Source organism: Labeo rohita, chromosome 5, assembly GCF_022985175.1.
Source record: "Labeo rohita strain BAU-BD-2019 chromosome 5, IGBB_LRoh.1.0, whole genome shotgun sequence".
Lineage (NCBI taxonomy): Eukaryota > Metazoa > Chordata > Actinopteri > Cypriniformes > Cyprinidae > Labeo > Labeo rohita.
In genome coordinates this window covers 44,162,508-44,176,667 of record NC_066873.1, presented here as the reverse complement: position 1 = coordinate 44,176,667, position 14,160 = coordinate 44,162,508, and the positions used below count along the sequence as shown (strand labels likewise).

The window sequence follows — 14,160 nt, the reverse complement described above, 5'->3', positions numbered from 1 at the left end:
TTAGTCTAGTAGTGAGATAATAGTGAACAACACTGTTTGAGCTCCTGTTTCCCCTCCCATTCGGTGCCATCCCGTGCCATCTCCTAGATGGCTGAAGGCTTTGCTTAATGCTAGCATCTGCCACACAGTTAGAGCCAACGGTTCTGCTTTAGTTTAAAGTTCATTGGGGTGAAGCTGGTTTTATTTAAAGTGATAGTTCACCCAAAAATAAAACTTCTGTCATGCTCACTCACCAAACCTGTATGTTTTTTTCTTCTGCTGAACACAAAGGAAGATATTTTGAAGAATGTAGGTAACTATATAGTTTCTGGTCCCTACTGACTTTCATACACCCTCAAAAATGCAGAGTTAAATACAAACCTGCGCCGGGTGAAATATGGACAAACCCAGCAAATGGGTTTGTTTAACTAAACTATTGTTTAAAAACTAATATATGGCTGTCTTAAAATGAACCGAAAATAGTCTGTAAATGAAATATCAGAGACATAATTACTAGAGGCAACAGCAATAATCAAAAGGTGAACATTTATTAATAAGCGATTTAAAAAATGTTTATTATTTATTACTTACTCAACATATTAATAAATGTGAATTTCCAACCTATTCTTGGGTTCATTTTAAGCAAGAAATATAGTCATTTTTAAGCAATAGTTGAGTTAAATAAAACTACCCAGAAGGCTGGATTGTTTTTAACCCAGCATTTTTTAGGGTAGTATTGGAAACCAACAACTGTTTGGTTACCCACATTTATTCAAAATATCTCTTAAAAATGGTAACAGAATTTTAATTTTTGATTGAACTATCCCTTTAACCTTATCTTTTCCAAAGGTATTTGATAAGATGGGTATAGAGAGAAGGAGATAATCACTTTGTAATAATGTTAATAAGGTTGCAAAGGGGCAGAAAATGTATAGAAACTTTACAGGATTTTTGGATATTTTCGCAAACTTTTGGAAAGTTTCTGGAAATTTACCTCTTTTGCAACCACAAATATATAACATTCATTAAGCATGCGAATAAAAGCTATGACTCTATCTAAGGAAGCATTTACACAATGCCGTTTTTAGTAAAACAGAACATTATTAATGTGTTTTGGCCATTTCATTGCATGCCAATGGCGTTTGGGGCCATGGAAATGCAGTGCATTGAGTGCAATGCATTGTAAAGTGCACATTTTTGGAAACAATACATGCGTATTTCGTGTTCAGTCTATAGGCATGCGCTAGTCTCTTTACAAAGTGACATCACCAAATACTGGCCTGGCCTGCATAAATACAGAGTAGTTTTCAAGAATCTGTATGAACAGAGATCGTTTTCACAATGTTGTCATCTTTAGTTCTATAACTATAGCGAAAGCATCAATATAGATGGCACACTAGTTTGAATATGCTAATGATGCACTTATTAAATGCTTGCTTTTTCAACTGTGACATTTACTCATTTGCAAGAATGTCAACAAAATGGTAAAATCATCAGTACTTACATAAACACATAACAGCTTAATACTGCAACAAAATAACAACGTTTCATAGGCAAATACTAATGAAATGGCACCCTGGTTCTCCAGGATAGCTGTACACTAAGAATATGCCTCCAACTCCAGTCCAAAGTCAAGTAGGCAATTTGCCTAAGTAAGATGGTGTCAGTAGGGCAGACGTAAGCACGTTGAACTGAATCCTACAGCACAAGCAAATATTGATTCGGTGAGGGGTTGATGAGTTTGTGTGAACATTATACTATCAGGCAAAGACAGAGAATGGGAAATCAATGATTACGAACAAAAGACGCAAGGCCAGCGAGTCTGGCAAAACCTGCCAGTAGCATGAGGATGCCTGATCACTTTCTTCCACACCCCATTACTTATCATAATATGATCTGGAAAGCCAATCTTTTTGCATAGACCTTGCACTTACAAAACTATTCCTATTCCACACTTTATTCAAGATAATAAAATAATCAAATAGTTGTTGCAGCTAATGATCAACTACTGTTCCTGCTTAAGCTTGAAAACAGACTTAACTTTCTTGCAATTATTTATTTATTTTCTTTTGATTTTGAGATTCGCCCATTCGTTTCTGACAGGATAGATAAAAACTGGACCAGTTGCAAAACCTTAGCCTCTATGTTAAGACAGTATCTTAAGAACTAGTTCGGTCAGCTAGCAGTTAACCAAGGGGTAATCGGTCTTACATTTTGGATTCAACTTAGACTAATCTAAGTTTTTATGTAACCAAATTTTACATACTTTGACCAGTCTTACAGAAAAAAATTAGATGAGTAACTTTTAAAGGGGTCATCGGATGCCCATTTTCCACAAGTTGATATGATTCCTTACGGACTTAATAAAAAAGTATACAATATAGTTTGGATAAAAATTCTCAATGGTTGTGTAAAACAACACCCTTCTTACCTTGCCAAAATCAGCTCTGAAAAAATCATCTCATTCTGGTCGAGGCTGCTTTAAATGCAGATGAGCTCTGCTCGCCCCGCCCCTCTCTTCTCTCTGTGGAGTGACGAGCCTGTTTACTTTAGCCGCGTTTAGCCGCTAAACTTGCTAACTAGCACAGAAATCCTTATACTCACTTCTGCTGTAAGTGAAGCTGGATCACGAATGATTTGTGCGAACATAGACGAATATATGTAGATCGGGAGGTGCATTCCTTTCACAAACAAACGTAATCTACTGCATCTTCAGCGGCTCAGATGTCGGGAGTAAATGACAACCACTACGTTCATTATTACATCCAGCAACACAACACCTCAATCGCTCAATCGGAGATATTCTTGCATCCCTGCATCCCATAACTTACATCCCTGCTCCGGCATTGAAACAAAAAGGGCGGACTGTTACAGCTGATCTGTGGTAAAGCGCTCAAGTCAATCAACTATCGTGGGAGTGGCCTCTGTGGGTGTGACGCCACAACAACAGGCATCTGAGAACGGCTCAATTTGAAAAAGGGAATATTATTTTTACAGATTAATTAAAAACCACTGCATGGATTTTTATCATTATAGGGTAGATTTGTACATACACTGCCAACACACATTAATGTTTATACAACATGTAAAAATGAACTTAGCATCCGATGACCCCTTTAAGACTAGTCTAAAACTTTTATGCAACCGGCCCACTATCTCTGTTTCGATACATAATAATTTGGTCTGAATTTCTATTTCTTGATCATATCATTCCTGAATAACCCTTTTTGTCTGTTACAAGCATTCAAATAATCATATAAGTACTATAAAAGTAGTTCAGATCTAGACATGGACATTGGTAGGACTGATCAAAATAGTGTAAATTACCTTCCCTGATTCCTTTATAAAAAAAAATATATATATATATATTATTTAAAAAAACAATGAGCTAGCCACTGAGTCATTCTTTCAGCAGATTCGTTAAAAACAATTAGCTCTAATGAACAATTAACGACATTTTTAAAAGTTAAAATAACTTTGGAAAAATAGACTAAAGGAAAAAACATTTTGCAAGAATCTCGAGTAAATTACATTATTTGTTAATGTTCAGCAGGTTTTGTGAAACACAGACACAAACATTTTAATGTATCTTCAGAATTGTGAGTTTTTAAAACTCAAATCAGCTGATTAAAGTTTATCCGCTGGTGTCGCTGTCGAAGACTGTTTCTGTATTAAAACAATGCCTATTTCGTAATATTTATTTTGTTTTTTATTTTTAGCCTGACGATTTTTTAAGTTTACCGTATCAGTCGCGTTCGTCTCACCGCCGAGACTTCGGGAAACGTTCAATAAACGCCAATGAATCTCACCTGACGAACTCTCGACGTTATTTATGACTTAGGCCTAACTTACCATCAGTTTCAGAGTGCTGTATCCTCAACAAACACATTTAAACGGATCTGAAAGACAGGGAATGAATTAATAATGCAAACTACATCAAAAATGTGGCATTTCATATTTCTAAGAAATCACGTACTCGCCGCTCTGACGCGACTGTGATTTATTTCAAGGCACAACGTGATAAACCAATCAAAATTGTGCAGCGGCGAACGCGCCATCCAATTGGGTCATAGTTGCCATGCGGTTGCCGTTTTTTCTGAATAATCGTTTACTGATAAAATGTTTCAGGCATGTAGGCTATAACTGTATAATAATTTGTGGTTAACATTATTAATATTATATTAATAATAATAATATATTATAATAATTAATATTAACATTATTAATTATATATATATATATATATATATATATATTGTTCTACAATATAAATTATAACACTGAACCTCAAACGCGAAATTTGGAGCTGCTATTATTTTTTTTTTTTTTTTTTTGTTTTTTATTATACACACTGTAGAAACATCCATTGTAGCAGAGGAAAGAAACAATCTCATGGGCTATGATTCCTCTTCTGTCAAAAAGTAAAATCTCTGTACAAGAATAAAATGCCTTGATGTGAAAGCATTTAGATTCTTTTAACCATTGTTTGTTTTAAAAATATGCTGCAGAATTCCCAAAATGCAACTGAAACCATTAATTCCTTCAGTGCAATTATTAGATGAACGATGCACAATGTTAAAATATTGTTTCCAGGTTCCTTAGTGCATGGTTTCCATAAAGCATCCCTCAGATGTGCATATGCTGAAATATTGCTAATCCATGAGGATTATGATCAGATCTAGCACTCAGTCCTTTTAAATTTTCTTTTTATGTTCTCCTTTGGCCAATTTAACGGTGCTCTCTGTATTTAATATAATAGATAGATTACCCCCATATTGCTTTTATAACATTTTGGCAGTTGTATTAATTTTACTGAAATGAGAGTTAGTGAGATGTAGTCTTAGGAGAGCTGGCCTACTTCGGCATTTCAGTTTACAGTTTGCATGCACACGCATCTGTGGTTTCTCCAATCAAACCCTCGACTCATATTGCTACACATGGTAAAGACCGAACTGTTCTTTGGCTTGGAAAAGGACAGCTAAAATAAGGAATGGATGGATGTAAAGATGAAACATGCACTAGATGGGAAAGAGGTAAACCTTTTCAGAAGAACAGTGCAGTGAAACCTACAGAGCAAATAATGACTTCGGTTTGTTGGACAAACAGCAAACAATTTCCTTCAATCTCATGCCATTGTTTTATGCCAATGGCAAGAAAAACTAGCAATATTTTTACATTGCCAAAGTGTTTACACAAGGATGAGGTCACAATAAAAATGGAATATGAGCATTTAACAAACTTAAATCCATCTAGTCTATATTGTCCAACGTTCAGAAAAATGCACATACATTTTTATGCACACATTTGTATCTATTCAAACAAACAGCAAAATACTTCATTGCATGATATGCATGACAGTTTGGTAAATCTAAACTTATATAATGATAACAGCACATTGCACTTTCAGTGGTCTGTTCACTCGCGTACTAAAGCAATCCCTGTTCAGGGCTGTCAGAATCAATACAGTTCATCAGCATAGTTTTCATTCAGAGCTGCATTATCTCCTAAAACACTGTGCAGGGTTAAAAATGTCTGTAATTCTGTTCACCACAAAAGTGCAAGGATAATATTAAGATGAGGATTTTCCTAACAATGATGAATGTGCAATGAACATGAAACTTGCATACAGATGCTATTTCAGTAGATACAGCTTACATGCATGACTACGCTATCAAATGGATTATGCACAAAACATTTCAAACAATGTCTATTATTTATTAAAGGGGTTTCTACCAGATTCTATCTCACTGCTGCTATTTTAAGTCACCTCTTACAGTTACAGTCAATGATGATATTGATTTTATGTTTAAATTCATGAAAGATATGACAAAATAGTTTCCTGTTGTGTGAGAGAGATGGCTTGGCATCTCACTTATATAACAAGCAAGGCCACTCAGAATTTGCATGTTTTGTCTGACTGTGAAGGAGCATTTGTGGAATTCTTATATATATTCTTATATCAATATAAGTCATTGTTAGACAATTAAACGGCAGATAATACAGACTGGAGATGTTTATTCCCATTTCTACCATGAGGATATTCAGACGTACAGCTCATGATGGGAAAGCTTTTATTACAGTCATTTAAAACATTACGTAATGCCTCACAATACAAAACCCGAAGAGACCAATCTGAAGACACTCCCTGCTGTTCTACTGACTGATGTGAGGAAACTGTTGTTAAGCTTCCTGCAGTTAAACAGCATGGCAATGTCTGGTGGAATCTATCAGTATGATGAAGTCAAAATTACGCTTTTTTTCTCATTTACAAGGGAAACCGTATATACTTACTTTTATCCACCAGGAATTGATGTGATGGTGAAAAGTTTAATATGAGAATGGAGTCAGATTGGTTGCATTACATTCTGACAAAAAATTGTGAAAACAAACTTTATTTTAATGTGTCTGACTGTGTATGTTTGCTTCAAAACTGCATATAGTAAAACCAGCATCTGGTAAAACTGCAGCTCAGTAAAGCTTTTGAAGAAATGTCATAGTCATAATTCACCTCAAAATTAAAAGAAAAAAGCAAATTTTTTGGGCCATTTAAGCATTTTGCATTGAGACATTATTTGGAATTCTCACATTACTGTTGTGCAAAAACACAAAAACCTCTCCAGACAATATTAAAAAAACAAACACACATACTTATAATAATGAGAATTCTGTTTTACTGTCATAAAAATAATGTTGCAATGCAATATGTATGTGTGTGTGTATATATATAATAAAAAACGCTTAATTCTCTTAATGCAAAATATAATTTTGCATTTAAACTTTTTGATTTAGGGGCGAAATATGAGCACATTTTTTAGAGATTGGCTGTGATTTACTACAAGTAGAAGACAGGAGGATGAGAAAGAAAGGAGACAAGGATGAAAAAGAGTGATGCAAAAAAAAGAGACGGAATGCAATATGGCAATCCACCCTCCTCCTACCTGCAGTTTAAAAAGACTTTAACAAAGACTTGAAGTATCAAGACATTAATATGGAACATGCTGAAGAAAACAAACACAAAGTACCATTTGATCTGCCTTTGTATATGTGTGTGTGTGTTTGTGTTGTGGTGCTCAGGGTTTCTTTGTTGTGCTGGCAGTCACTGCACTGCCTGTGTTAACAGGGATGTTGATTTCAGTGCCCTGGATGGCAGGTTTGGGCAGAGGGGCTTCAATGGTCAGGACGCCCTCAGGAGACAGAGACGAGGTGATCTTCTCAGAGTCGACACCAGAGGGCAGACTGCAACACAAGACAATCATCTTATATTCAGACAAAAGGTCAGCTTTAGACAGGCATCACAACAAGCTTTAAATCTATTTGACTTATTGAGAGAATATTTTATATTATATTTGTACAATGTATTTCTTTAGGTCTAAAACTACTACACTAAAATATTATTTCTTCTAAACATACATTTCATGTTTAATTAAATGTTACTTGCCGCTTTGTTGTAAAATGTACTAGCAATTTCTGAGTGAAATTTGTTTCTAAATTTAATTTTGTCATTAAAGTATCTGCTGTCGTGTACACAATTTTTTTTAATGGATGCAAAAATGCAAAATGCAATTAATTTTTTTTTTTTTTTTTTTTTTTTTTTTTTTTTTTTAAATGCATTTAAATACTATTCCAGTTTTTCTACTTTTAAATGTCAGGTTTAATTAAATGTTACTTGCCGCTTTGTTGTAAAAATAATAATAATAATAATAATAATGAAAAATGTACTAGCAATTTCTGAGTGAAATTTGTTTCTAAATCTAATTTTGTCATTAAAGTATCTGCTATCACTTACACAAATTTTTCATTGAATGCAAAAAATGCAAAATGCTATTAAAATATATATTTTTAAATGCAATTAAATACTATTTCAGACTTTCTACTTTAAAATTTCTTATTTAATTCAATGTTTTATTTGCCATTTCTTTGTACTTGTAATTTCTGGGTGAAACCTGTTTCTACAGTCTGCCACACATTTTGCAGTTAATGCAAAACAGTAAAAAGATTTTAAAAGCGCAATTCAATCCTTATGAAACCAAAGATAAATTAACACAAAATATGACCACAGGTCCACTGAGAGTTTCAGCTTTTTTTTTAAACAGATGTGAAATGTTATGCAATGTGATGCATGAGTCATTGTCAAGAGCCGTTATCTTCCACCCATCCCACCCTCTTAGTATTCTCAGGACACTGTGACTCTTGATCCTCCCTATCAAGTGTGCTTCATGTGCAGATCTTTGAAGCATCTCAGTACTTACGTGTATTTCCTGGTGAAACATCTGGACACAAAGCCATGTTCATCCTTCCTCTCTTCATGTTTGCCTGCATGCAGATCAGATATGAACAGACACATAGAAAAGAACAAACACACATGAAATATCTCTCAGATTCTTCAAAACAGCTAAGACTGAATTAAAAGGAGAGCAAATGAAGGTGTTTTTACAACTTTTCTCATCAAAATCTGTTGTAATCAAATGATCTAAGCTGCTATATCCACATACTTTTGTTGTATATCAGCAGCTGTCTCAGATGTGTCTATTTTTATTTTTATTTATTAAACTCATTAGCAATCATATAGCAACACCCTGGCAAGCATCCATAACACCCTGGGATCATGGTGGGATCAAGTTTTGTGTTATCAATCACGTTCACATTCCTTCAGAAGACATACAAATCTAGTTATATTTGCAGTTTAGATTAGTGTCACACATCTTTGTAGCTGATTGTGACAATAATGAGAGTTTAACCACACTGTTGACTGATCTTTGCCTCTAATGTGTCATGCTTGCTCCTGTTTGGTGACCAGTGTCTACTTCTTAAATGTGTGACAACATTGTGTGTTTGACCTCACTGTCCTTTGACTGTAAACTTTGGCTGACACCCGGCTGGGTAACCCAGCTCCTGCTCTGTTTGTTTAGACAACATGACTGAAACCTCATCTGATGACCCTAGTGATGGATGTGATATGAGAGTCATTAAAAAAGTGGAGTCCAGTGTGTATTACTTCATAAGATCAACATGAAACACTACCTATTTCACCACTTCACTTCTTAAACCTAATGCATTTCAAACTGCTATAAAAGTAAAAATGTAGATAGAAAAAAGACGGTTACATACAAAATGGCACAAAGCCAAGAACTTATTGTAAGTCTCAAGCTCAGGCCTCTGCATTCTGCACATGCTGTTTTAACTGCACTGTGCTCTGGTTATGTAATATCTCAGGAATTTGTCAGGAAAATCAGCTCCCACCCTATACAGAAGATAAAAGTTCTCCCAGCTGTGCCTGTTATTCAGCAACCTTTTGTTTACTTCACACTCGACCACCTTGCTTCCTTAGGAAAGCCCATTTCTTACACATAATGAAAAAACATGCTGTGGTATATCATAATTACGAGGTTAAAAGTCATAATTATTACAAAAAAAAATGTCCAAATTATGAGATACAAAATCATAATTATGAGATATTAAGTCATAATTATGGGACAAAAAGTTGAAATTATGACGTACAAAGTCATTATTAGATTAAAGAAAAGTTAAAATATTGACAAAATGTCCTAATTATGAGATGCTAAGTTATAGTTATGAGACAAAAAATTGAGATTATGACATACAAAGTCATTATGAGATAAAATTCAATTATGACAATTATGAATTATGACAAAGGTTATGAGGTAAAAAGTCATAATTGATACAAAAAGTCAAACTTATGAGATACAAAGTACTAATTATGAGGAATAAAGTTAAAATACTGACACATAAAGTCAAAATTATGAGATACTAATTCACAATTATGTGACAAAAAGTTAAAATTATGACAAAGTCATTATATGAGATAAAACTCAATTATGACAATTATGACAGTCAAAATTATGAGATATTAAGTCATAATTATGATATAAAGTTAAAGTATTGACACAAAAAGTCAAAATCATGAGATACAAAGTAATAATTATGAGATAAAAAATTTAAATACTGACACAAAAAGTCAAAATTATGAGATACGAAGTCATAATTATGAGATAAATTTAAAATATTGACATAGAAAGTTATAATTATGAGACTAATTTATAATTATGAGACAAAAAGTTGAAATTATGACCTACAAAGTCTATATGAGATAAAAAGTTAAAATATTAATACAAAAAGTCATAATTATGAGATCCTAAGTCAGAATTATGAGAAAAAAGGTTGAAATCATGACAGTCATTATAAGATAAAACTCAATTATGACAGATATTAAGTCATAATGATGATATAAAGTATTGACACAGAAAGTCAAAATTATGAGATACTAAGTTATAATTATCAGATAAAAAGTCAGTTATAACAAAGTCAAAATGATGACAAGTGATAATTATGAGACAAAAAGTTGAAATTATGACATACTAAGTTATAATTATGAGATAAAGAAGCTAAAATATTGACAGAAAACGTCAACATTATGAGATACTAAGTCATAATTATGTCATTTTTATGAAATGTCAAAAAATTAAATGTTACTTGAAAAATAATAATAATAATAATAATGAAAAATGTCATAATTATGAGATAAAAAATCTAAATTGTACGAAAAGTCAAAAATATACTACTATGTAACGATTATAGGATAAAACTCAAGTACGACAAAAAGATACAAAGTCATATGAGATGCAAAGTTACGAGATACAAAATCAGAATTAGGATACAAGTCGAAATAATTACATAAAAAGTTGAAATTATGACATATGACATACTAAGTTATAATTATGACATTACAGATCGTGACAGTCAAATTGTCATAATTGACTCTTACATTATAATTGTGAGTTTTATCTCATAGTTCTGACTTTGTATGACATTGTTTTTGTCATAATTTGATTTACCAGAACAGTCTTTTTTTCTTATGTAGCAAAAATGGGCTTCCAAATGGGCTTCCATACCTCCTGAACATTTCCCTTCCAATACAAATCAGAACAAATCAGCTCTAATCTTCTTCCTGAATGTGAAATATGAACTTTTATAGTAGTTTTTAAAATCTGGACCTACAAAATATCTGAATATTATTCATTATCAAGATCTTTTCTCCTCACTAAAGTTGAATTTTCAGCATCATGTTTGAATTCTCGTTGTGTTTAAATCAGCTGGTGTTTTGGTGATTTTTAAAGCATCACATTAACTATTAACTAACAAAATAATCCTAACCACAAACAACTAGAGTGCTGACCCTCTTGCGTTTGCAAAAGTTATTTGCATCTTTCGTTATTATGCATCTTTCTTTACAATAAAAAACTTTTATACTGCTTTTATGCTTTGGTGTACGCATTGACATCTAGACATTTTTAAGTGCAATTTAGTGTCCAAATACGTTTAGAGACACTCTTCTTGGGATAAATTGTGAAATCATAAAGAAAAGTGCTCACCGGTGATCTCCACCACCCCATCTTTGGTCTTCACCGTCAGCTCCTCCGGGGCGAAGTGATTGACATCAAGGCTGATCTTCCAGGCGTCCCCCGTCTGCTTTATCTCAGACATTCCTGAGCTCATCTGTCGGGAGAGGGCCCGGCCGTAGGTCGGGGGATGCATCACGGTTGCGGAGGGCGACATGGGCATCTGAGCCACTGGGCTCTGCATTAAGGAGGCCATTTCTGGAAATCCAAAGGGCCGAATGTATCCGGGCCAGTGTGTGCTGGGGAAGGTGGGCATCTCCCCGGAGAGGGGTGGCATCCCGAAGGTTTGATCGAAGAGCCGGCTGCCCTGGTACCAGTCGCGGAAAGGGTCCCAGGCTGGGCCCTGCATGAAGGTGAAGGGAATGCGTCTCTCGGCCATGGCTGAAGTTTGTTCTTGCTCTGAAAGTTTTCCAGCAAGTGCTGCGTCCTGTTTGGGAGAGCTGAGATTTATAAGAACACTCTTGGCTGACACTCCCCTTTCCACACTAATGCGACGTCCCCCTCCCATCCAGATATTTATAGAAGTGACTAGAATGTCTATTCACGGACAGCCTCGCATGAGAATGGAATCCAAGGCAAAGGCCTTCCCAAAGCCGGCACTGTTCCTTTCCTGGATGGTTGAATCTGACCGTCTGTCTCTCAAACACATTCTGTTGTCGTGACACAGGAGCACAGGAATCTGGATGTCGTTGTAAAGCACACAGAGCGAGTCAGCAGAAACTGACCCTTCTGATAACACAAAAATACAACAGGCGACCAAACACGTGTGCTAATTTACAGGAGGAATTCAGTGAATCTCCAAACAAAGAGAACACAAAAGAGACAAATAAACAAAAAAACAATAATTACTAAGAAACATAAATTAACACAATGGAAAAAAATAAAATAAATAAAAAGACTTTAAAATAAATTATTTACTAATTATACAATTATTTCAGTCTTTAAAATAAAAAGACTGAAATAACAGTAGTAATAATACAATTATTAATGAGAATAATAAATAAATAAATAAATAAACAAATAAATAAATAAAATGTACTCCAGTGATCTTTGTTTTATTTACCAAAATACAAGAAAAAACTTTTTCAGTTTTTATCATTGTCTTATCATTATTATTACTAATATTATTATTTTACAAAATCATCATTAAAAATAAGCCATAAAAACATTTACATTACTAATTTACCTTTTATTTTTCTGCACTTTTTATCTAGCTATCTAGTCAATTTCACAAATAATTACTAAGAAACATAAATTAACAATAAATTAAAAAACATGGCATTTTAAAGTAAAAAGACTAAAATAATAGTAGTAATAATACAATTATTATTGAGAATAAATAAATAAATAAAACGTACTCCAATAATCTTTGTTTTATTTACAAAAATACAAGAAAAAACCTTTTCACAGTATATTATCATTGTCTTATTATTATTATTATTATTATTATTATTATTATTATATTTTATTATTATTATTATTTTACAAAATCATCATTAAAACTAAGCTGTAAAAATATTTATATTACTTTGTTACTGTAGGATTTACTTTTTATTTTTGTGCACTTTTTGTCTAGTTATCTAGTAAATTTCACAAATAATAACTAAGAAACATAAATTAACACAATGAATTAAAAAACATGAAATTTTAAAGTAAAAAGACTGAAATAATAGTAGTAATGACACAATTATTAATGAGAATAAATAAATAAATAAACAAACAAATAAAATGTACTCCAATGATCTTTGTTTTATTTACAAAAATACAAGATTTTTTTTTCACAGTGTATTATCATTATTACTTTTATTTATTTATTTATTTATTTTATTTTATTTTTTTACAAAATTAAAACTAAGCCATGAAAACATTTACAATACTTAGTTACTGTAGGATTTACTGTTCATTTTTCTGCACTTTTTATCTAGTTATCTAGTAAATTTCACAAATAATTACTAAGAAACATAAATTAACACAATGAATTAAAAAATGAAATACTAGTAGTAATAACACAATTATTAATGAGAATAATAAATAAATAAATAAATAAAATGTACTCCAATAATCTTTGTTTTATACAAAAATACAAGAAAAAACATTTTCACAGTGTATTGTCCCTGTATTATTATTATGTTTTATTATTAGTTTTAATCATCAATATTACTTTATTTATTAATGTAATTTATCAGGAAATAAACGACAACTAAAAATTTGAACTGAAACAGAAATTAAAAATAATAAAAACTATTTAGAGGTAAAAAAAAAAAAAAATTATTATTATTATTTGATGTCAGCTAGTTGGCAACTAAAATAAATACAACTAAATAATACAAATTAATAAAAGCTATATAAACATTTAAAAAAAAATTAAAGTGATTAAAGCGAATTAAAGTGAAAACAAAAAAATGAACAAAAACTGTAATAGTACGTTAATTATACAAAAAATTACACTGGTTCAACAGAAACTTCTTCTAACTGACATCATCATGACATCTTCATAAACAATATCTTAGAGTAATGGCATGTGAGTATAATTTAACAGCACTCAGATATTTAATTAAACAATAGTGTGTCAGCAGTTTCATTTCAGCCCTGCGGCACATTCTGCATTAAACACATATTGTAAATCTCCCGACTGCATGAACACGTCAGTGTGGCAGTACATTATCATGCTTTCATCCCTGCACCATGTGCGACAGCTTGCAAAAAATGCATTCATGGAGGCCACACTAGAGCGCTAGCAAAGCCAGGGTCATGGGTTCAAATC

General features: G+C 32.7%; 1 protein-coding gene across 1 annotated transcript; it reads right to left on the bottom strand.

Moving 5' to 3' along the window:
• Nucleotides 1–5,977: 5,977 nt before the first annotated feature.
• Nucleotides 5,978–11,838, bottom strand: hspb1 (heat shock protein, alpha-crystallin-related, 1). The gene is made up of 3 exons (XM_051110074.1): nucleotides 11,370–11,838; nucleotides 8,229–8,292; nucleotides 5,978–7,215 (listed from the first exon to the last, which is right to left on the bottom strand). The coding sequence occupies exons 1-3, from the start codon at nucleotides 11,773–11,775 to the stop codon at nucleotides 7,050–7,052; spliced, it is 636 nt and encodes a 211-aa protein (XP_050966031.1). The 5' UTR covers nucleotides 11,776–11,838; the 3' UTR covers nucleotides 5,978–7,049.
• Nucleotides 11,839–14,160: the final 2,322 nt, after the last annotated feature.